Source organism: Macrobrachium rosenbergii, chromosome 3 (genome assembly GCF_040412425.1).
Source record: "Macrobrachium rosenbergii isolate ZJJX-2024 chromosome 3, ASM4041242v1, whole genome shotgun sequence".
Lineage (NCBI taxonomy): Eukaryota > Metazoa > Arthropoda > Malacostraca > Decapoda > Palaemonidae > Macrobrachium > Macrobrachium rosenbergii.
In genome coordinates this window covers 57,901,167-57,926,352 of record NC_089743.1, presented here as the reverse complement: position 1 = coordinate 57,926,352, position 25,186 = coordinate 57,901,167, and the positions used below count along the sequence as shown (strand labels likewise).

Genomic DNA, 25,186 nt, shown 5'->3' with positions numbered 1-25,186 from the left:
GACGAAATTGTAATGCTTTCACCTTTCTTGATATCCTTTGCTACGATTTCAGTCCCCAATTATCAGGCTTTCTATCTTCATTGCATATTCTGCAGGTCTTAGTTAGTATGTAGGTGCCATTTTAATCTCGGGTGAAATCGTCAGCGCAGTGATTCCATCATAACCTGAAGTTTTCCATCTTCTAAAGCCGTTTTATGCATCTCAGTTCACAAGCAGTGAATTCATTCATAAATGCATTCAGGTCTTTGTCAGCCTCTGGTATATCAGTCGAATTATACTCCTCGCATTTATTACTGGAAAATTCAAAACTTCCACCCAGCCTGTTCTCTCTTATTCTTCTGATGTTATTATTGACCTGTCCCCCTTTGTCAAGTGTATTCCTCCTTTTTTTCACGCTTGGATGTTTCGTTGATAATTCTGTGGGCTACGCTAAAATTAAAGCCACTTTCTAAATAGATGATTTTGTCAAGATCATCAGCCTGTTTATCCAATTATTCTTTTATCTCTTCTTGACCTTCGTTTATCTTCACTATCTAAACCTGAACATTTAGCAATTACTGCCTTACATTCTACAAACTTCCTCATAAATTTGTCCATACATTCCTTCTGCTTTTGTCGAATATTCAGCGTATCTCAGTCTCATCTGATATCCACAGTTTTCGTCTTCTTACACCATGCCCGGGTACTTGTTTTCCATTAGAATGTTATGGTACATGCTTAGTGTCACAGCAGTCCTCATTCATCGTTTGCTCTTCCTCAGGTGTGGTGTCTAGAAATGTTAATTCAACATTTAATTACAAAAGCTTTTTCATGTTAATTTTCAAAACGCTTTTATATATCACCTACAGTATATACAGCGTCAGCTTTTTTTATGGTTGGGGGGGTTAGTTTCACCATTAGTATAGCAGTGACAAGGCTAAGATCACTGTTGACATTTGCTCATCTGCAGTTCTTATCAGTCCTCAATATTCTTTCTCTCTCTCGCTATTAATGGTTATGGATGTATTTGTCTTGATGTATATATATATATATATATATATATGTATATATATATATATATATATATATATATATATATATATATATATATGTTTATATATACATATACACATGTGTGTGTGTGCATGCGTGCGTGTAAACATACATACAAGCACACACACATATATATATATATATATATATATATATATATATATATATATATATATATATATATATATATATGTATATAATATATATATATATATATATATATATATATATATATATATATATATATATATATATAGCACGGAGAGGATGGCAGCAGAAAGGTACAGCATTATGGTTTCTCAAAATTCCCTAAGGATTAGGATACTACAACCACGTCCTTGTCCTTCCATAATACTGCCAACTCACGAAACATTGAAATCTTTCATGGATAAAACAAAGTTGAAAATATGGATGCAATAACATTTCCGTTACAAATCTACATTTGACCAATTATGGTAGCTTCATTGATATCTGCTGCAGATATTTACTGTCAGCTAAAAAAATCTTTCTTACCAAGCACGCTTGTCCTCATTGGGTCCTAGTCACAGTCTCAACTTTTTCCTCCAGCTTAAACTAGCTTTTATTTTCACTTTTAGCCATAACCAGGTAATGCCCAGTTTTACTTCCAGCCACTCTCTATTTGCTAGAGCAACCAACTTGGTCCTGATTCTGTTATGTACTAGAATTTAACCTCACAGACTTTTCACCACTAGGTATTTTCAAAAACATTTTTTTTATTTTTTTTTTGTCAAGCAGCAGTCAAGCTCCGTTCTGGAAACGTCTAACGAGAGCATTTCATGGCATCATTGCTTTTGTCTGTTTTTTAGCCTTTATGTTCTTGCATGCAGGCTTTGACAGGATGTTAATTCAGTAATATGTGTTGTGAACCCTGAGGCTCTTCCATCAGACTCTGATGATAACATTATTTTATTTTCTTTTGATTCGTATCCCTACCATGAGCTTTCCCTTCTTCCCTTCTTTTCTTACTTATTCTTGGGCATTTACTTACCATGATTACTTGCTGTCAGTCTTGACTACTAAATTTTCCACCTGTTTTTCCTTCTTCCCACAGTCCATTTTTTTTTTTTTTTTTTACATATGGAGGGCTCCGTTTTGTAAATACTGCATAGTCTTTTGTCTTTTTCCGCAAAGACTGCGCTATTGGAATAATAATAACAATTATTATAATGGACATCGTTGATCTTCTTATTATGACTTCTATTTTTGCCATTTGTATTCAAAGAAATACTTATTAATACAATGGCAACCCTTCTAGTTATGACAATGAACGGCTATTTATTTCACAGTGAAATTTATTTACTGTAGTTTTAATTCTTGTATATTATTATGAAACCGTGAAGTTGGTAGGTATTCTGAAGCAGAATTACAGGTATTGTCGAAATAATAATAATAATAATAATAATAATAATAATAATAATAATAATAATAATAATAATAATAATGACGATGAAGCAGGAAAAAAGGGCATTAAGTAAAAGTCGATTTCTGAAGGTTCCTTTATCCTGAATATTTTTGAACGTGATTGTTCAAAACACGTTCATGAATGATAATTGTATTATATATGATGGCATTGATCTGAGGAGAAATCCATCTGGTCAGCCCTATGAGTTGAGAAATGTGACGCGGTGGTTTGGTTAAACTATTGTCAATAAAATCACTGATAATAATAATAATAATAATAATAATAATAATAATAATAATAATAATAATCGTTACTATTAATTGTGTAATATTTTTCAGCATTAAGCCATATTCTCAAACAGGGGGTGGTTAAAGAGAAAAAACAATGCAACAGTCATTGCCTCATTCATTGCTGAATCCTCTGTGTAGTAAAACTTCCACAGCGTTAGCAACATTCTATGTGTCGAGCAAAGCTCACTAAGAATCTGTCATGCCCCTCTACATTCGCTGCACCATCCGCCCCTACCTTTCGTGCATTCTCGCGTTTCTTATATATTAAGGCTCTTCCTTTCTAGCATCCCTTTCACCCCCTCCTATCCAGCGATCTTCTCCTCCCGCATATTACTTTTGAATTGTGCAGTCTTTTTGCCATCCCGTAATCGTCCAATCTTTTTACATGACTGAACCTCCTCAAAATACTCTTACCCATCCTTTCATCTACTTTAAACTTTTTTTTTTTTACCATTGCGACTGTATCCCATCATTTTCCACCCTACAGGTTCTATTTACACCGTATAGACTACCCAGCTGTTATTATTATTGTTTAGTAGTAGTGTTAGCGACAGTGATGCAGATTCTAGCAGTGACCACCAGATGGCTCAAGTACGTGTTCCGTTACACATTCATCCATACTCCTCTTCTGGGAATCATGAGTTGGAATTTATCACGACTCGTCGTAAAATGCCTATCTCGCTCATGCGTTGGCCATGAATTCTCTTCTTTATGTCACTTAATAGCACCTTTCCTGTTCGTATGTGCACGTCCGTGTAAGTGTGCGCGTTTGCGCGCCCACCAGTGGCTTCATAGATTTTCAGTCCTTACCGCATTCATCTTATGTTGGGGTATGAAGGGTGCTTGATGCCAGAATATTCACAATAATTATTAATATTATATTGAGAATTAAAAGCCACAGTAGTGTTAAAAATGTTTATGTACAGTTAAAAGCGAAAAGGAGAGACTTTCAGATACTGTTCCGTATCCCACATCAGTTCTACTCATGATGAGGGATACGGAGTAGTATCTGAAAGTCTCTCCTTTTCATTTTTAACTTTGAACTTAAATATGTGTAACACTACTGTGGCTTTTAACTCTCGATATTATAGCCTCGTTACAGGGTCGTCTTGTTTCATTAATATTATTATTATCATTATTCCCTTTCAGCAACTGTAAATACATGTCGCGCTTTGTGTACAAACGAGTTTAATCCTGAAAATAGTTTTTCCTCGGATGCCAGTAAGCAGTGTTTGCTGATATTTTGGTGTGGTTGCAGCTCCAAGCATTGTGCTCTACGTTGGCGAATTTACTGAAAAAAAACCATGACGAATACCTTTTGCGCCTAGTTTTAGTTTTCTGTAAAAGAAAACTATTGTGCCGGCTTTGCCTGTCCATCTACACTTTATTCTGTCCGCACTTTTTCTGTCCGCCCTCAGATCTTAAAAACTACTGAGGCTAGAGGGCTGCAAATTGGTATGTTGATCATCCACCCTCCAGTCATCAAACATACCAAATTGCAGCCCTCTAGCCTCAGTAGTTTTTATTTTATTGAAAGTTAAAGTTAGCCATAATCGCTTCTAACGCAACAACACAGGCCACCACTGCCAGCTGAGAGTTTCATGGGCCGCGGCTCATATAGCATTATACCGAGACCACCGAAAGATAGATCCATTTTCGGTGGCCTTGATTATACGCTGTAGCGGCTGTACAGAAAACTCGATTCCGCCGAAGCTTCTTCGGCGCATTTTTTACTAGTTTATTTTATGATTTTAGGTAATGGAACCCGAATAGCATGATTTGGTCGTGTTGTTAACATCAGCACCTGGTTAACATATAGGATTAAAACGGTATTGTCGCGCGGGCGTGGCATATGACTGTAGGTGTGAATGGCTGTGCAAAAGATGGGGAAATGTTAAGAGTCAAAGAGGGCATTTGATCATTAGAGTATAGGACCAAAATTTGTTTGAGAAGGACGACTAGCAGCCGACTCCATTGGGAAATGAGTCTAAAGATGTATAGCCTTTGGAAGAGGGAAATGATGAAAGCATAATGAAGTCTTTACTTCAGAAGAAGATTGATCGATATCGGTAGTTTCATCCGTTTTCACTCCGGGATCCAATGTTTAATGATACTATTTTTAGCGTTACAGACCTCGAGACTCCCGGTCTCGGCCTGAGTGCTAGGCCTAGGAACACGGGACCTGTAGGGGGTTAGTGCCTTTGCTACTCCTTACGTGGTACTCTATAGGCATTACTGAAGGGTGCCTGCAGTGTTCCTTTAGTCTATAGCTGCACCCACTTTTGCTTTACATCCACTTCTTGGTGCAGCCGGGGGGTTTTCTCTCCGTTTCGTCTTTAGGACCTTGTTATTTATTTCCTGCGTATCTTTATCTTTTTGTCTGTTGCGCTAAACAAATGTGGCTTGTATTTTATTCCTTTTTATTTGATGACGTTCATCTCTTTAGAACATTTTGGAAGTGATTAGCAATGTAAAGAAAATTCCCTGCGAGTTTTTTTTTTTTTTTTTTTTTACTTTAAAGTACCATTTCCATCAATTTGCATAGCATGTTAAAACTACGTTTCATAATAACATAAAGTGATAATTGCGCATTTCATGTGTCTATAAAATTTTTATAACATATGAAAATTTCATTCCTTATTTTTCTTAGGGTCGGTATTTTATACATTATCTAAAAGCAAGTGGCTGAAATCATTTAATGATTAAGCAATTGAAACCAAAACTTGGCTGAGGAACAATGATACAAGTAAAAAGTAGTGGTTTACTTATCCAATGTATTATTTAGGCTGATTTTGACCTCCTTTTCCGTAGTATAGTCTTTTAGCAACCTCTCTCTCTCTCTCTCTCTCTCTCTCTCTCTCTCTCTCTCTCTCTCTCTCCATCCCCCGTTGGTGGTTAGTGCCGTCAGTGCACCTCATGCGGTGCACTGTAGGCATTACTTTAGGGTTCTTTGCAACCCCTTTCGTTCCTTTTACTGTACCTCCTTTCATATTCTCTTTCCTCCATCATATTTTGCACCCTCTCCTAACAATTGATTCATGGTGCAACTGCGAGGTTTTCCTTCTGTTACACCTTTCAGTTCAGTTCTCTCTCTCTCTCTCTCTCTCTCTCTCTCTCTCTCTCTCTCTCTCTCTCTCTCTCTCTCTCTCTGGGTCAAGAATCCTTATTGTTTTGACTTTAGTTTACATTAATAAGTTAGTCTCTCTCTCTCTCTCTCTCTCTCTCTCTCTCTCTCTCTCTCTCTCTCTCTCTCTCACCCACTTGCTATCAGCTATTTATGTACAGCGAAAAGAAACAAAGTTAATGACAGCACTGATGAAAGAAGCTTAATGAGCAATTAAATGTGGTCTAAATAATTGCACAAGCGAAGCAAATTCATGTTCCGTTTAATGAATCTTTATGCAAATCGTGTCTTTGGAGTCCATGAAAAAAAATTCTCCAGAATATGATAATGGGCCACTGAATACCTGGAAGGTCTAACTCGTACATTTCTGTTTTTCCTGCACCCAGCGCTGTGCAGTAAGCTGTTCACTTCTTCCCGTCTCTTTTCTTTAGTAGTTGATATCCAGGGGAGAATTGGGAAGGGAGGTAAGATGAAAAAACGGAAAATGAAAAGAGAAAGAAGCTCGTGTTTCACCTTTGGGTACACAGACTTGCCATTAGTAATGCATCGTGTGAGGCTTATTCTTTAAGCTTTAAAAATATAAGTCATAACTTGCTGTTCCCAAAGAATAATCATAATATCTGATTTTTTAGCAGCAGCTTTAATGGGCAGTACAACTTAAAGAACATTATCAGTTTCAAGCTGTTAGTTCAACAGTTTTTGTTGGAATTATACTTCTTGGTTTAGTATTTCGTCTCTGATTCGGATTTGGTTAATTCCACACCTTTTTCTTGTAACGTCTGCCGTGTTGGTGTCCACGACTACCCATTTTTGCTCTAACACCAGTACTTTAGTACAGCCGATATCATTTATAGTATTTCTGTCAAGTATTTGTCAAAGAAAAACTTAAGATTTTCATTGTGAGTTTCTCAGGGAGTCACTTGCACTAATTTTTTCATTCGTCAGTTACGAAACACTTACAAAGTTTCAACCTCCGGAAAAGATTTAAATTTAAGTTATAGGATAATTGGTGAGCATGATGGGTACTTCTTCGAAAACTATACTCTTTGTTCTCTCCTGTGGACACATTCCTGTAAGAATCCTTTGTCCTCTGTTTTAACGCTTGAATAGGAAAGTTGTCAACAGATTAGGAGTTGGTTCAAGTAACACTGATGCCTATTACATTAGATGAACGTTGACAAAGACTGGTAACTGTTCAGTAGGAAGTGTTTGAAGATACAGGCATACAGTGAAAAAGGAAGCAGTGCGTGAAGGGATATGAGATGAGAGGTTAGTGAAAAAAAGATCAAATGAAGTTCGCCTGCATATAGCAGGATATTAGAATAAAAAATTCAAATTGGAATATTGTTTTTGAAGAGAGATGCTCTGCCTGATGCAAAAGCGTAAGATGCTAATGTGAATCCTAGGCTTCTTGTGGTGCTGACTGCTGAACGTGTTGAGAGATCAAGTCAAATGTTACAGAATGAAAGGACACCAGGATTTGTTGGGATTATAAATAATATGCTTTGGCATGGTGATGATAATTAAGTGACTGACCTGAATGAAGGACTTTATCTCAAGAATGCTAAGGTCTATGGAAAAGTTTTTATTGAGAAGGTAAGAAAGGCAGGTGTTTGCATAGAATCAGGTTTGTGAAAAGGTTCAGCATAAATGGGAAAAGCTCAGTGGGGCACACAAGAACCAAGGAATGTTTATGGTTAATGGCAGTTCTGTGTGGGGCGGGGGCGGGGTGTTAAGGAAATGATGTGTACGTGGCAGTTTGTAGAGAGTGATTAGAAAGTTTTATGAAAAAATCTTTTGTTGTAGTATGTAGACAGGAAAACAACTGTCTTTGTGCAAAAGTTCAAAAAAGAATAAATGCTGGAAGCTGTGTAGGTTTAATAAGAGGTTGCCTTTCCATTATCATTTACTTTTGCTTATCATTACCCATGACTTTTTATTTTTTTCAAAACCATTGCTACTGTCCTTCCTTCTGGTAAATATGGATATGTGTTTGCTGTTAGTGCCCCTCTTTCCATGTTAACCAATTTAATTTCTGTGATAATTTTGCCTTTTTATGGGTATACACTTTTCAGTATTGATTTTACATGTATATGTTGTTCCTGTTATGGCTTTTGTTAAGCTTGCAAATTTTTTGCTATTTTTACTTATTGTTTCTTCTTTCTGACGATATTGAATCAATCCCAGAAAGGTTGTATTTTATATAGCAATGTCGGTGGATTATACAAGAATAAAAAGGACTTGGATGTTGCTGCCGTCAATTTTGGTATCCTTATATAATCTGAAACTCTTGTGTCTGATTGGTGATAATTTCAGAAATGTTAACTGCATGGTTCAAGAAGCCCATTTTACTCAAGTCCAGTGCTATTCTCTACATCTCTTAGTCCCATGTATGAGTGTGGAGGTCATGAAACACGGATGGTTAAAGTCTGTGGAAGACTAAAAATCTTTGTTTTTACCAACCATAGGAACCCCTGTTTGGATGACTCTGTTAATGGCTGCTTGCTTACCAAAATGGCAGTAGTTCAGGCAGCTGACTCCAAGGTTAGTTTCATTTTTGTTGGTGTTTACAGTGCTCATTACACTGAATGGCTGAGCTCAGTTACTGTCATAGATAATTATTATGGTACTGCCTTAAGGTTTTCCACTATTTTTGTTTGTGAGCCGTTAATAAATGAACCCACCCACCAGCCTGGCAACTATCTTGACCTTGTATTCACAGACGTTACAAGGATTGTATCTTTTGGAGTAGGTTTGCCAGTGGGCTCATCTGGTCATAGTTTGATTAAGGTTAATGTGGAGATGGATCAGGTTGTTTCTGATGTTAGCTTTTCAAGAAAAGCATACTTGAAATCCCAGGCCAATTTGGATGGTCCTCACCATGATGTTATTGAGCTCAGGTGGGGCGGTATTTATAAAATTTCGAATATTATTGGGTGTTTCAATGATCATCGTAAGACTGTTATTGAGAGGAGAATTCCCTTTAAAATCCTCAAGTTTTATCTTAAAGATAAGCTATGGTTAAGCTTGCCTACCATGATAAGAAGCTTATCATTTATGGAGGAACAGTTGATTGGAGTGGTTGTATTGTAATTTCATTGACCTTAGAAGTAAAGCTCAGGGTATGAATGAGAGAGCTGAGAGAGTTTATTGGTGGTTGATCCTCAAGTCATCACTTTTTGTTGTTGATTCAAGAATGCCCCCCTGATGGAACTGCTATACAGCATATTGCCGTAAACAGAAGGCAGAACTTTTGGGTCAAGTCTTTGTGAGTAAACAGTGTGGCAAGTCCTTGGTGTTGCCTCAGTCATGCTTTCCAGAGTATTAAGTTGTGCCCACTGTCTCTCAGGTTTAGAGAAGACAAAACTTTGCTTATGCCTTGACTGTTATGGTGGCATATACCTTATGGGATCGTTTCCATCTTTTTTTTTTTAAGATTGCTGATTTCATTGCTCCTAAGATTACTACTATTTTCAGAGTATTGGTTGGACTTAAAGTCTTCTTTCTGCTTGGAGGACAGGAAACAGTACTGCATTACGTAAGAAAGTAAATCCACCTCATGCCCATCTAAATATAAGCAGAATTCAATTACCCCTGTTTTATTTAAGGTTTTTGAGAAGCTGCTCTCTACACAACCTTGTAGATTTGTTGAAGATAATAACATGCTACCAGCATTTGAGTTTCTTAAAGGCCTTGGTACTTGTGAAGCAGTCTTGTCAATATCTATCGTTCTGCAGAGTGCTCTTGATGATGGTGCAGAGGCAGGCAAGGTCAGTTTAGATTTTAGTGCAGCCTTTGGCCATGTGAATCATGGAGCACTTACCTACAAGATAATATGATTGGGAATTGTTTTATCTTTTATTAATATTTTAAATGAATTTTTAATAGGTAGAACCCAGGGGGGTTAGTATAGTAGCTCTAGTAATGTTATTTGAGGTGTTCCTCAAGGTAGTGTTCTTGGACCTTTGATATTTATTTTCTGTACTAGTAACATGTGGCAAGGTCTGGAGAACAAAATGATTGCATTTCCTGATGATGCTACTCTTCTAGTTGTTGTTCCTTTTCTGTGCCTTGGGTCCGTGGTTGCAGAAATCTTGAATAGAGATCTGGCACTTATTCATGATTGGAGTAGGATTTTGGGCATGAAGCTTAACACTTCTAAAACACTAAGTATGACAGTTAGTCGATCCAGATCATTCTTGCCTTTGCATTCTGATTTACATTTAAATGTCAATGACTCTTTTAAGATTTTAGGTGTAACCTTTGACAATAAATTGGCTTTCGAGAAGCATTTGCACAATATTGCTTCCTGTTTCTCAAAAAGCTGGTATCTTGTGTCAGTGTTTTAGAATATTTCAGGAAGATGCTATTTTACCTAAGTGTTTTAACTCGTATCTTCTTCCTTGTTTAGAGTACCGTTCTCCAATGTGGTCTTCCGTTGCTGTTAATGTTGACTTGTGGCATAGATATAAAGTGAGTTCATCATATTTGTTGCATGGAATATACTACAACAACAGCCATCCTCCTCAGCATGCTGCTTTACCTGACCTAGCTATTTTTGCTTGCACTCTAAGCAGGTTACTGCTTCAAACATTGTGTCATATTCTAGTATCAGAGTTAATACTACTCGGTTTACTAGCAGTTTTATCTTGGCTACAATGTAAATATAGAATATTTTGCATAATGCAGGTGTGGAATCTGCTGATCTCATATGTTTAAGCGAGGAGCAGATTCATTCCTGCTTTCTGCAGACGTCTTCTGAATTCAGGTTTATCAGCTTTATCTTCTATTCCATCGTATTTATTTATTTATAACCTTTTCTTGTAACTTGTCCCTCTCGGCACGATGCCAGTTTTAGTAACCATAAATCAATTTCTCTCTGCAGTCTGATTTCCCTTTGGGGCCTTCTTGGGTTTATAGTCCGTTGACGCTGTCCATAAGGATTTTCAGCTGAAGATTTAAAGACAGAAAGGTAAGTTTGAGAATGATTGCGGAAGTTATAGATGAGGCTATAAGGAGGGAAATTAAAAGGCCAAAACTTGGAAAGACATCTGGAGTTCATGGGATTACATAAGATGTTTTAGTACAGTGATGGAAGTGTGATTGAGTTGATAACCAAAGTGTGTAAAGTATATTTGGATGAGGAAGAGGTTCCAAACAAATGGGTGAGAAGAGTAAATGTTTCTTTGCCCAAGAGTAAAGATGATTGCGAAAACTGTTAGAATTATAGTGGCATAACTTGCCTAGTGTATTAGGGTAGGCATATGGCAGGATTCGGATCTAGAAGGTAAGACAGATGACAGAAGGTCTGATGGGTGAAGAATAGTGTGGCTTTAGACAAGAAAGAGAGCGTGTGGATCAAGTGTCTTTTGTGGAATAGACGGTAACCTGTTTATAGCCATAAAAGCTTTTGTGATGGAAATGAAGCATGTAGTAGAGAGAATACATGAAAGTGGCTAGTTTTGTGGAAATAGTGGAGCAGAGCTAAGGGTGTATTATGCATCCATGGCTGTTTATTATCTTTATAAATTGAGTGATGCAAGACGCCAGAGAAAGGACACTAGACGATGGTGTAAAATTCCGGAATAAGAAGATGCACAGTGAAAGGAATGTAGGATGGCTGATGTTCACAGATGATACAGTACTGATTGGGGCTGGGGAAGAAGTACTGTTGAGATTACCGAAAAAATTTACACAAATGTTTGCAAGAGGAGACACTGAGAGTAAATGTGAATGAAATTAAGGTTGTGGAGGTAAATTGGAACTAGGAGGGTAAGAGCTGTGAATATTAGCGTGGACAATGAGGGACTGGAAGAAGCAAATTCTCGTATGTATTTGGTAGTACAGGGGATTGGAGGATGGTAGGATGAGGAAATAGGTGTGTCACAGAGTAGTTAAAGCAGGTAAGTAGCAGGATGTGAGTAGATATAATGGATCAAAATTGTTTTCACCCGTCGAAATCGCATCCCAGACCCAGTAACCCCCTCCCCCAGTTTCGAACCTCCTTCCTGCGTTCGTCTCTACTAGAATTTCGCGCCCTTTGAATCTACCTGGTGTCCTTTTCTGTTCTTTTCGCATCATGCCTGATTTTTCTAGGGTTCAGCTCAATAGCAGTCAGATCAGTGATGAATCAATCACCTGGGGATGGGGTCATGCCAATATTTACTGGGCTTCATTGGCTACCAGTTACAATAGGAATTGAAAGTAAAACGAGTTTTGCCATACATCATGATGAAGAATAAAAAATTAAAACATGGAAAAGACTTTCAAGAAGATACTACCGAAAACATTGACAGAGTAGGAACATGGAAAATATAGGTTACTGGAGCCAAGATATAAATTAATAAATTAATAGGAAAAACGACCATTGAATACACGGGTGTCAGACTTTACAAAGAATTTACAGGATGTGAAAACTAGAGACCTTTAAGAATATGAGGAAGAATTATCTACCCAGTTGGGACACAAAAGAACAAGAAATTAAACAAGAGGAGGAGCCAATTAAGAAGCAAATAGGCCTCGCCGGATGGACCTAATGAGGGCCGAAGGAAGGGCCTCAAAAAAAAAAATAAAATAAAAAATTGATGACGAAGGTCTTCATAAACCGGTGTTTTAAACGCCAGGGTAAGAGCCGAATAGGGATTAAGAAAAAAAAGTAGAAGAAGAATGTGGATTGTTGGAGTACGTCAGGCACAAGGATCAGCATCAAAGCCTTTTTACCTTGTTCCTTCTTTAGGTCTTGCCCTGTTCTGTCTCGGAGCTCAGTCGAAAGTGAGTCCTAATTTGATCCACCTAACACGGGATCTTCTTCCTAGGCCCTCAGGACTCCCGAGTCATCAATTGTTAGAGAATGAGGCCAGGCTCCAAAACAATAGTCCCGAGGCTCTATACTTCAGGTAATCCTTGGCCCGGAGTGAGCAAGTTTATTTTGTATTTTGAAAGTTTGCATTATTTTATGTAACATTTATGAAAAGTTTAAACACCTTAATTATTTATATAGTTACTGATTGATAATTAGATTTCTCTCATAATAATTATTATCATAACCGCATAATTGTTTTAAATGATTTCTAAGAATTAAAAATATATTGACAATCAAGTTCTTTCGAGGATTTCCGATGCCACGCTGGCGCCATCTTATTGACCGACTTGGAATGATTTCGGAATTCCGGAACCACTCCTGTTACCACCTTGTTTCATAATTTTTGATTATACAGGATATATGCAGCATATATATATATATATATATATATATATATATATATATATATATATATATATATATATATATATATATATATATATATATATATATATATATATATATATATAAATATATATATATATATATATATATATAAATACATACATAGATACACACACGCACACACACACATATATATACTGTATATATTTATATTTATATATATATATATATATATATATATATATATATATATATATATATATATATATATATATATATATATATATATATATATATATATATATATATATATAGGAACTTCAGTATCCAGGAAGCTAGAGGATGCGTGCCAGATAGTCGTGAAAGACGCTCTGTGTGTAGGAGAGTTCTGCGTCCTGTTGGTGAGCCTTTTGTCCTGGTGCGTGAAGGAGCTGTTGTTGTGGAAGTTTTCTGCACAGGAGGCTCATTCACAATTCAGCTGAGTAAGTGTGATCGTCGGTAGACCGTCGTGTATTCTTTTTTTTTCGGGAACCATCCCTTTAGAGGAAACTTCTTAATTTTGAAATATATACAGTATATATAGTGTATATATACACACACGTTGTTTGTATATATATATGTATATTGTATATATGTGGAGAGAGAGAGAGCAAAGGATGGATATCATGCATATCTCTAAAAAAAAAAAGCTTTTTTTTTTTGTTAATGTTGGTAGATTCCAATTCGTGTACTGCCATCTCTCTCTCAAAAATCTTTTCAGTTAGCGTGACCGAACATTTCCCCGGATGCATGGGAAATTTTTTAATGATAAAATTCCCGAAACGAGTTAGCTTTTGTAGTTATTTATTCTTAGCGCCGAGTATTTCTGCCTACCTTTTTTTTTATAAAGTATTTTCTTTTTTGTTCATTGATTATATTGTTTTTATGAAAATAAAATTTCCCAACGCAAAGCAATCGCATTTAAGTTTCGCTTAGCTGTTAGGAAACTTTCTTTTAATGCTGTTACCAGGATAAAAACATGATGCTCATTTCACTTGAAGTTTAATATAACCTCAAATATTATGCAAGTAAATAGTCTTACTTCATATCCTATAACCTTTAATTATTATCAGTATCGTTAGAGTCCTTCAAGTCTATGCTTGAAGTGCTGTTTCGCTAAAGCATTTTACAAAGATATAATAACTTTATATTTTTTATTCAAACGTTTGTGAAAAATTATGTGGTTCTCTGCTATTTTTATTATGATTAGGAGTAGTACTGTATCAGTAGTATAGTAGTAGTAGGAGTAGAAGTAGAAGCAGAAGTAGAAGTAGTAGTCTTTCTTCCCAGATGTGATTTATTTTGTCCGCAGGATTGATGATTATTATTTGCCCAACTGTTTTTAAACATAAACAAAAGTCCTATTTTCGAAGGTCACAGGCCACTTTAAAAGTCAAAATATAATTCACAACGTTTGTTTCTTCGATTTCACGAAACTCTACAGAAAGGTACATTTGGGGTTGGTCATAATCGGAGTTAGTATTTTAAGCTTACTTTGTTTTTCGGTCACAGGTCAATTTCAAGGTCAACGTTTTATTTTTTCCTGATTTTGATGGAATTGGTAGGTATGTTAAACTTAGCTGAAGTTCTCCTGGGCCTCTGCAGGCTCATAGGGCAGGCGCTGATCTGTTTCTTAGGCCGACAGCCAGAAGGGGGCAGGTCCTAATGCCTATGACACGTGGCCAGTGTGTCGCTAGGCCCACTGTTTAACTCCCCAGCCCGAGGGCTGGTACTTATTCTCCTACTAAACCTCCCGGGTTTTTTCGGACCGCTGGGTTGATGGGTAGGTATGTACTTTTGCCTATTTTTCAAGGCCACATATAAATGTCTAGATTAAAAAAATTATAACACGGTTCTCCGTTTTTGACAAAACTGAGTGAGTAGATAGTTTAGGGTTGTTGATTCTTAACCCTTCCCCCAACAAGTTTTTTCCAGACTATTTTTCTAGGTCATTGGTCAGTTTTAAAGACAATATTTTTACTTGTTTCACCATATCTCACAGATCATGATTGTTAAAGATTTCTGGTTTTCGGAATCTTTGTCCCCACGGATGATAACATTGAAGGTCTGAAAGCTAAGCATTAGGTTTTGTTTGCAGTTTACTGTAAATTGTTTGATCCTTGTTTCCCTCAACACCCCATTATTTTTACCTGAACCTACTTTCTACAAACACAATTTTTTTGATAGCCTCTAACTTCAATAGCTTTTTTAAAGTCATTGACAACATTAAGTATACTTTTATATAGTTCTATGTGAAGTTGGTGTCGTTAGAACAGATGCACTGCAGTTGATATTTAGTTGTGTTTATTAACATTGTCATGTTGAAAATTAGCCTTGGTAATTCGGTTTCTCCGGGGGCTGGCTTCATCCTCTGCCTGCTGAATCAAAATTCATTGTGCAAAAAATTTCACCGGCTTCTGAGGCACTTGGTGTGCAAAAAATTTTTATTTCAGAGGATGAATTATTTTATGCCTTTCACATTTTCTAAGTAATAAGATACTGAAAAATACAGAAGGACCATTTCTCATTCTGAAAATTTCATGACCACCGGCGAGTAAGTGGGAAGAATGGTTCCACTCATTTTCAAAAGAGCAGAATGAGAAAGTATTTACATTTTCACTCATGAACATGCTATGAAGAAAATGGTATGAAAATTAAAGAAAACACTATATACTCTCGGTAGGATGAAGGTGTAGAAGAGGCTACTATATTTTGTTGTGTAGCAGAAAGAGATGAAAGGTCTTAAACCTATGTAGAAAGAAAGAAATGATTCTTATTTTGACAAAGGATTTAGGGATTGGAAGGGTAGGAGTGTCAGCCGGGGAGAAAACCAGCTTACTGTAAACCTTTCCTCTCCAAAATTCATGCTTCTTTTTTTATCCCTCTTCTTTCTCATTCTTCCCTGTCTCCTTTTTGTTTATTCCTTTTTTCCCCCTTATTAATTTCTCTCTTCCATTACCTCCTTTCTTTTTCTTAATTTATATTTCATGTTTCCTTTCTATGTCCTTCTCTCTCCTTTCCCAAGTTCAAAATCTCTCCCTCGCCCATGTTACTCCTTCCCGACTCCCGCTCACAAATTACCAGGAATATGTTATTTCTCTTCTTATTTTTTATACTGAAGCCATGGCGTAATATCTATTCTGGAAAAGGCAGCGAACTGCGCAGAATGATTCCAGGACACGCAAAAATTCAAGGATTTTTAAAGATACTTTTTTTTCTTTTTTTATCAGCCAAGGCAATCACTGGTAATCCTCTGTATTCGGTTTCCGAAATGGAAGCACCAGGACTCTTCGTGGAACTCGGGAGGGAGTATTCCGTTCAGTTTTAGAAATTACATTGTTTTTTTTTTTACACATAGATATATTTGACTATTGAGTAGATTTGAAAAAATAAAAACTGATTAAATTGTATATAAATTTTAACCCATAGGAAGCAGTTTGATAGACTGAATTAAGTTATTTTTGGATCGATTATATTACTGCATCATTGTTGCATCTTGTAGCTTTTTTATTTGTATCTATATTCATTATAGTATTTCTGATTTCATCATTTGTATGATCTGTTGTATATTTAATCCAATTCACCCTTCTGGGATTTGTGTATATTTCCTTTCTCAAGCGCGGCTATTTCGAAAAGCGGCGGCTTCCATTCGTAAATGGTGGAAAACCCAACTTTTAAGTAGAGAGATCAAATGATCCCGGAAACGAATATGGATTTAGAGTTTCATACAGAAGCGGCATATTTTGTCTTATTCTTTTCGTGCAGCTATGCGACCGCCTTTCTTCTGTCAACACTGATTGAACGAATAGTAAATAATTTGAGATAAATAGGAAGGGTTGGAGTCAGGAGTGGCATCCGTCCGTACAACATATACCGAAAACCAGTTTGAATATAAACATGTGACATATAACGAATTCTAATTATCACAGCAAGTGTTTCGGCACAGAAATGCTCTTCAGTAAATATTTTCGAATAAGCGTTTGCCGTCGTTTGTAACCGTAGACACGATTTTGTAGCCTCACCTGCTCAGGAACATTTCATTAGTAGGGGTGGCTCTACAAGGGGTTAACCTCTTGGTTCTCTCTGGTGGTACGGGATAAAGTTGCAAGCCACATGTCCTTCTCCACCCTGGTTGCGACTCACCACAGCCGTCTAACTACCAGGTATATTACATACACTTCATTTAATAGAACACACACGAAAGACTTCACAGTCATTTGGGAATCGAACCTTGAACACTTTGCTGTCGAGTCAAGGCCCTAGCCACTAGATCCAGAATGCGACACACTCACATTATACATATGTACACACACATACACACACACACACACACATATATATATATATATATATATATATATATATATATATATATATATATATATATATATATATATAGTATATATATATGTTTGTGTTTATTACAATGAGTGTGTAATCAGCCAAATAGTTGAAATACCTGTCTCACTTGGTCATTCAAGAAATACCTAAAATTTCTAGCCATGACATGTAATGGCTGAAAAATTGGTATGTAGCCTAATATTCGAATGTAACTTTGCCGGAAATATTTTAGCAAGAACATGTAAAGGTTATTGAGTATATAATAATATAGGTCGAACTTTCATTTGTACTGATATTTACTTGAACCTTGAACGACTGTGTGTATTTAGGTACATAATTGAAATTTTCGGCACTTCAAATTTTTTGTGATACAGGCCTGGCGTAGGCTGAATGTGGGGTAATGCTGCAGGTTCTAATTAGGTATGGGCTACTTTTCATCTTTCGGTAGTTTTGAAATGAGGGCAGGCAGATCAGCTTGCGTCTACTGTCCCACAAGAATTTCAGTATGGAGAATTGACGATGCCCACAACCATCTGAGATCTCGGCCAAACATGGCCTCTCCCCTAAGGGGTTTAGTGCCTTCAGTGCACCTCACGGGGTACACTGTAGGCATTACTAAAGGTTCTTTGCCGCGTCCCTTCGGCCCCTAGCTGCGACCCCTTTCATTGCTTTTATTGTACCTCCGTTCATATTCAGTTCCTTGTTGGACGAGTCGGTAGAGTTCTCGGGTAGCACTCTGCTAGGCCCGAGTTCGAGTCTCCGGACGGCCAATGAAGAATTAGATGAATTTATTTCTTTTGATAGAAATTCATTTCTCGGTATAATGTGGTTCGGATTTCACAGTAAGCTGTAGGTCCCGTTGCTAGGTAACCAATTGGTTCTTAGCCACGTAAAATAAGTCTAATCCTTCGGGCCAGCCCTAGGAGAGCTGTTAATCAGCTCAGTGGTCTGGTTAAACTAAGGTATACTCAACTTTTTTTTTCCTCCCATCTTGCCATCCGCCCTCTCTTAATAATTATTTCATAGTGAAACTGTGAGGTTTTCCTCCTGCTACCCTTTACAAACCTAACTACTCTCAATTTCTTTTCCAGCGCTGACTGACCTCATAGGTCCCTTTCCAGCGCTGAATGGCCTCACAGGTCCCAGTGCTTAGCCTTTGGCCTAAAAACTCTATTCCATTCCAAATATGGCCTCGTATGACGTCCACTTAATGTCACGGTAACTGGCTGATTTCCTCATTTTTTTAACCAAACGAAATAGCCCAAGTGTCCTTGATGTTCCAGCTGGCATATTTCACAAAACCTTGTCGTTGTAGACATCGTAGTTACCACGGATGATGGTGAGACGGCATAAAGTCCCTGAGCTCTGTGATGACTGGAGATGTAAACTCATGCTTGTTGTAGGGTCAAGTGTTTTTGTTATTTTTAATGTAAGAGTTGAACGATCACAGACCGGGTTAAGTAGATCTGAATACTTAACAAAAGCTCTTTTCCCTTGAACAACAATGGTAAGTTTACAAAAGGGTCGTCAGGATGACACACTATCCGTTTGTGAGAGTGTGCATTATTTGTTGCAGTGTTTAAGATTAGCAGTACTGAAGAAAAAAAAATAAATAATAAGTAAAAAATACACCGAAGTTTTTTCAGCGTAGTCGAGTTTTCTGTACAGCCGCTACGGCGTATAATCAAGGCCACCGAAAATAGATCTATCTTTCAGTGGTCTCGGTAAATGCTTTATGAGCCGCGATCCATGAAACTTTAACCACGGCCCGGTGGTGGCCTATCCTATATCGTTGCCAGAAGCACTATTATGGCTAACTTTAACATTAAATAAGATAAAAACTACTGAGGCTAGAGGGCTGCAACTTGGGATGTTTGATGATTTGAGGGTGGATGGCCAACATACCAGTTTGCAGCCCCTTAGCCTCAGTAGTTTTCAAGATCTGAGGGAGGACAGGGAAAGTGCGGACAGAAAAAAGTGCGGACAGAAGAAAGTGCGGACGGACAGACAAAGCCTGCACAATAATTTTCTTTTACAGAAGACTATAAAGGCCAGCCAGATCTGTTTTTGTTAGTATGTCGGACAGTATTTACATGAAGTGAGGTGTTGGGCATGAATAATTTTAACTTCTAAAGAGAGTAAAGTACTAGGATAGGAAATGTTAAAGACCTTCTATGAATATTTCGCGTATTGAAATAACTACCAGCTCATTCTAGTTCTAGTTCGATAATTTACAGGAAAACCATTACACATTTATTCTGGAATGCATTCAGCCAGCTTTTGAAAAGACAGTACCAAATTGCTGGAGATTTTAGGCTTTTCGCGTATTAAGTGAAACAGACATTCCTCATGCAGACTAAGTTTCAATCTTTACATGAAATAGCTGATTACACACTGAAGTACATACGTGTATTATGTATGTATGTATGTATATATATAGTGTATATATATATATATATATATATATATATATATATATATATATATATATATATATATATATATATATATATATATATATACTTTACAACATGATGGCTTCGAAAATTAACAAGACAACGGTCTTAGCCATATTCGTACTGCAATTGGTAAAGTATGCTCCCTCTCATTAAAGAAAAAAAAACACGATCAGCTGCGTCCACAAAGAAGCCTCGTACTCTTTCAGACTCGACTATCTTTTCATGGTTGGCACCCAGTTTGCCAAAAACACCTTCGTGAGTCTTTATTCTCGCCTTACCAGCCTTACTAAAAAAAAAAAAAAATAATAATAATAATTAATACATCATTCACCTCGATACTTATAGATTTTTCTTTCAGTTTCTTTCAAAACCCGCAGTTCACTTCCCTATCAAATATCCCAAATTATTTCTCTTCATCCAAAAGTATATTTCCTTTTCGGTGATTCACCTGCTTACTTATCTTAACACATTTGCCCCCAAATACCTTCATAACTTACGCACATCCATTCTTCTGCCAGCCACAGTAACATTCATTCCTCCATATTCTTGGCCTTAATTACATCGAAACAGTTTTAGTACTCTTCTCTCACACTGTTCTGCTCTTACAAACGCTTTCAAATTCTTTCAACAGTCTTTGTAGCTTATTTCTTATATTAGCAACTAACATCGCTTCATCTGCAGTTTATACATACATATATCCTTTCTATATATATATATATATATATATATATATATATATATATATATATATATATATACATATATATACATTATATATATATATACATATACTCGTATATAAATATATATATATGTATATGTATATAATGTATATGTAGAATTGACTGGTCACTTTTTACCAGATACATATGCAATTGTAATAGCTACAATGCCCTCTTAACTTCTCGAATTCTTCGCGGTTTTTAGATACGCTTGTCACTATAAAGCCTTAAGATCCAAGTGCAAGAAATTAAAGTTGTTGTGATGTCCGGTAGCGGGAAACGAACCCGTATCACCATAATCACAAGGAGGTCACGTTGCCGACCTGACCGATCTACAGTACATCCACAAAACGCGAAGAATTCCAGAAGTTAAGAGGGCATTGTGGTTATTACAATATCATATATATATATATATATATATATATATATATATATATATATATATATATATATTGATAGATAGATAGAGCACAGACTGTATGGAATTTAAAAATTCCCTTTTGATTACAAGGAAGGTCCACAAACCAGTATTCCTGCTAAATACGGAAAGCTAATTGAAAGTATCCATGAACAAAGATTCAAAGTAAATATTGGCGTCTTGTAAAGTAAATTTGCAGTAAACAATGGGTTGTTGCGAGGTAACGTTTTGTCACCTTTGCTGATTATCTCTCTGAGGGGTTTTATAATGAAAAAAGTAGCTGAAAACGGAAGGGAAGGATTAGGTTAAAGTAACTCGGTGATTACAGAAACTTGTCAGAAGCTTGAATACGTTGACGCTGCTGTTTTAATCGGCAAAACCAAAACACCCCAAAATTTGTAGAGCTTAGTTAATAGAATGGATCAATTATTGATAGATGTGGGACTCGAGATAAATCTCAGAAAAACAGAAGTTACGAGGACAGAGTAAGCACAAAAGATGGAATTTTACCAGATGAAGGAAGAAATGATTCTGTTCAATGTTTCAGACATTTATGAACAATGATATTCAGCTTAGGTTCTCTTGAGTTGAACTGAGTGGAAGACTTAAAAAGGCAAATCAAACGAAGGGCAGGCTGAATTAGATTTGTAAATCAGTAAACTAAAATTGCATCTAGTCTAATAAGATCAGTACTGCACTACTAAAATGCATCGTGGTATGATGAAATTACATCTAAAAGATTTTGTCTATTGTGAGACTAAAGTAAGAGGGCAGGATATATTATATATATATATATATATATATATATATATATATATATATATATATATATATATATATATATATATATATATATATATATATATATATATATATATATATATATATATATATATATATATATATATATATATATATGTATGTATGTATATATATATATATATATATATATATATATATATATATATATATATATATATATATATATATATATATATATATATGATTGATGTGTGTGTGTAAAGAGAGAGGGAGAGAGAGATTGATCGTAAATTCGTAAATCACAGAACCGCAAGTCAAGGTTTCCAATTTCCGTATTTCATCAGAAAGAAAAAAAAGTAGCAAAGGGAAGGTATTTTCCAGAAGCAGCCACTAGCCTAAGCCGTACACGATTTCCAGGTAAAGCGCCGAGCTTGCGAAAAAAAAAGAACATTTTTTTTTACCTTTGTTTTCTTACTGCATCGACTAGTCATTCTGTCTCTTTCGATACAGACTTTCTCCTGCCAAGTATTTGCTAGCATTTTGGTCTGTTTCACTTTTAGTTTTCTACTTTTTGCATGAGGTGTGTGTGTGTGGGGCGGGGGTTTTTAGCGTGGTTGTATTTTTCAGGTGGCAAATTTACCTCGAACTTTCACAACCGGCTGCTGTAGCCAAGTGCATGTACTGTTAATGTCTATAACAATATGATTTTTTCGACTCTCTCTCTCTCTCTCTCTCTCTCTCTCTCTCTCTCTCTCTCTCTCTCTCTCTCTCTCTCTACTGCATGAACATTGTTTATCCAGCGGTTCTCAAGCAGGGGCTCGCAGAGTGCTTCCAAATGATTCTTCACGAAGGAACTTCACTTTTCCTCATGTGTTGTACCATTCACATTGAGGATGACGTCAGTGATTAATTGTCTAATACAGTTAATATAATTCGAACATATTTTGGTACAGTTTTTAAAGAAACGAAGCTCTTTTATAATCAATGGATTCAAACTGACATATTCATATTGGCCGATGATCTGATAATTCGAGAGGTACTTGTTTAATTAAGGTGGAGTTATTTGGGGAAAAGGTTGATAATCCTTCTATCAAAAGATTTAGCTCCGTTGACAAATTTCCGTGTTGATATGTAGGGTTGAGAAGTTGCTGCCTGACGATATACCAAAATATTTTTGAAAATTTTTTTTGTCCACTTCACGCATTAGTAGGTAAAGGAGAGTATCTGTTCCCCATGTTTTGTAAACAGCTAGTGTTTCCCTTATTCACTATACATGTATATATATACATACATACATACATATATACATACATACATATTATATATTATATATATATATATATATATATATAAATATATATATATATATATATATATATATATATATATATATATATATATATATATATATATAAGTAAAGGCAATAGACACGAAGGAAAAAGTGAAACACGGAGTGGTTGCTAGAGCCTTTCGACTTACTGTCCTTTACTTAGAAAGTTAAGCTAAGTAAAGGACCGTAAGTCGAAAGGACTAGCAACCACTGGTGTTTCGCTTTTTGCTTTCGTGGCTATTTCCTTTATTTATATATATATTCATCACGTTCCATATCTTTGTGATTCAGTTATACATACATACATATATATATATATTATATATATATATATATATATATATATATATATATATATATATATATATTTATGTAATGTATGAGCGTGTGTGTGTTTGTGTGTCTAAAATGGAAAGAATGAACGACGCTGGATAAATGGCCTGAGAGCGTTATCGGAAGAGAAAAAGCGTTCGATTTGCTGTTATCGGGGTGAGTGAAGTATCTCTTCTGGAAGTGTTCTGCCCATGGGTCTCATCCTCAATTCAGTAATTAGGAAAGTCGGATTATTTCTCTGGTTTCAGGTAAATATTTAACTTTCAAAATTTTATATACAAACTTTTGATAAGCACTTGAGGTGTGTGACTGCGTAGGAACGGCAAATACGGTTGGGACAAGTACGTGGTGTGGTGGTTCAGACTACGGCTGGGTTTAGGGTTTAAGTCCATTCAAGGACGAAAAAACGCGAAGTTATCCTTAAACCAGTGACTGTTTATGGCTGTTGTCTTTGTTTGTCTGTGAGGACGAAATCGAGAACACTGCTGCTAAAAACATGCGCAGTTGATAAAAAAAGAGGCGGGAATTGAACAAAAATAGTTTTAATGGATCTCCCCCATTTTTTTGTTCTGTTCTACAGAATAAGTTTGATGGCAAAATGATTTTTACTCTGATTCATTTATGCATCAAAACATGTTCATACACACACACACACACACACACACACACACACACATATATATATATATATGTGTGTGTGTGTGTGTGTGTCTTTTATATATTCGAAACTGTAGCCTGGAGAAAGGAGAACAACCCAACGTCTCTGCCCAGCACTGGCCTAAAGATAAAAAGAAGAATTAAGGAACGTGAATTGTGCTTAATTCTAAGAGAAGAGAAATGCTTGCATTTTGAAAGCAGAAAGTTTATAGAATTAACAGAAAACGTAAACATGGAGTGAGTTCCAAAGCTTGGCAATGAAGTGAGAGATTATGTGAGGTGCTTGCATGTGTATGTATGTATATATATACATATATATGTATGTATATATATATATATATATATATATATATATATATATATATATATATATGCAAATTGCAATGTACATTTCATAGAGATTGAAACATCGGATCACACTAGAGAACCAAAATTAATATACCAAATTTCATTTCGACATGTCGACGCAAGTCTAATTAATAGTATTTTGGTTTCATGATCAGTTTATATTTATTGAATTTTATACGCAAATATTAATAATAAGTCCGTTTTATTTTTATCAACATTGCTATTGTTGCTGCAGTTAACATTATCATAGTCATTTTTAAAACTGTTATTTATTACCCTTTGTTGTGGTGGCGGATGGTTTTCCTGACCACTGTTATTTCTGGAGCGCTGCAGCAGCATTTCTCTGAACGTCCACCGCCATCATGTTTATGGCTGCCACCCGTGATAATGCGCAGAGAAGCCTCCGCGAATTGCGTTTTGATGGCCATACACCCTCCCCCCGGCCCCAGTCCCCTTCGTAATCACACCGAATTCCCTTGAAATCTTTCGCGCCGCATGACGGCTGAAGTTTCTTTATTGTCGACGGTTCCGAGTAAAGACGCCGTGGAACCCTTCATGGAAGAAGGCGACAGGCCCCATTAACACCTCGGAAAAAAGAAACACTCGACTTTTACCGCTTTCGAATTCTCCGGACGCCCGTGATTGATCATTACGTGAAGGTCTCGCAAATCAGGAAGCTGGAAAAGATAATCGTTTTTCT

At 36.2% G+C, this 25,186-nt stretch overlaps 1 protein-coding gene across 3 annotated transcripts in view; it reads left to right on the top strand.

The window, feature by feature from the left end:
- The window catches only part of LOC136855945 (tRNA (guanine(6)-N2)-methyltransferase THUMP3-like), a 391,317-nt gene that overhangs the window by 271,863 nt on the left and 94,268 nt on the right, over positions 1-25,186 (top strand). Inside the window, exon 1 of one of the 3 annotated variants that reach the window (XM_067133478.1) lies at positions 8,369-8,413. The exons of the other annotated variants lie outside the window; for them this stretch is intronic. Coding sequence (XP_066989579.1) covers positions 8,384-8,413 — 30 coding nt within the window. The 5' untranslated portion in view covers positions 8,369-8,383. Of the gene's footprint in view, positions 1-8,368; positions 8,414-25,186 lie in introns of those variants that run through there. 3 annotated transcript variants of the gene reach the window in all.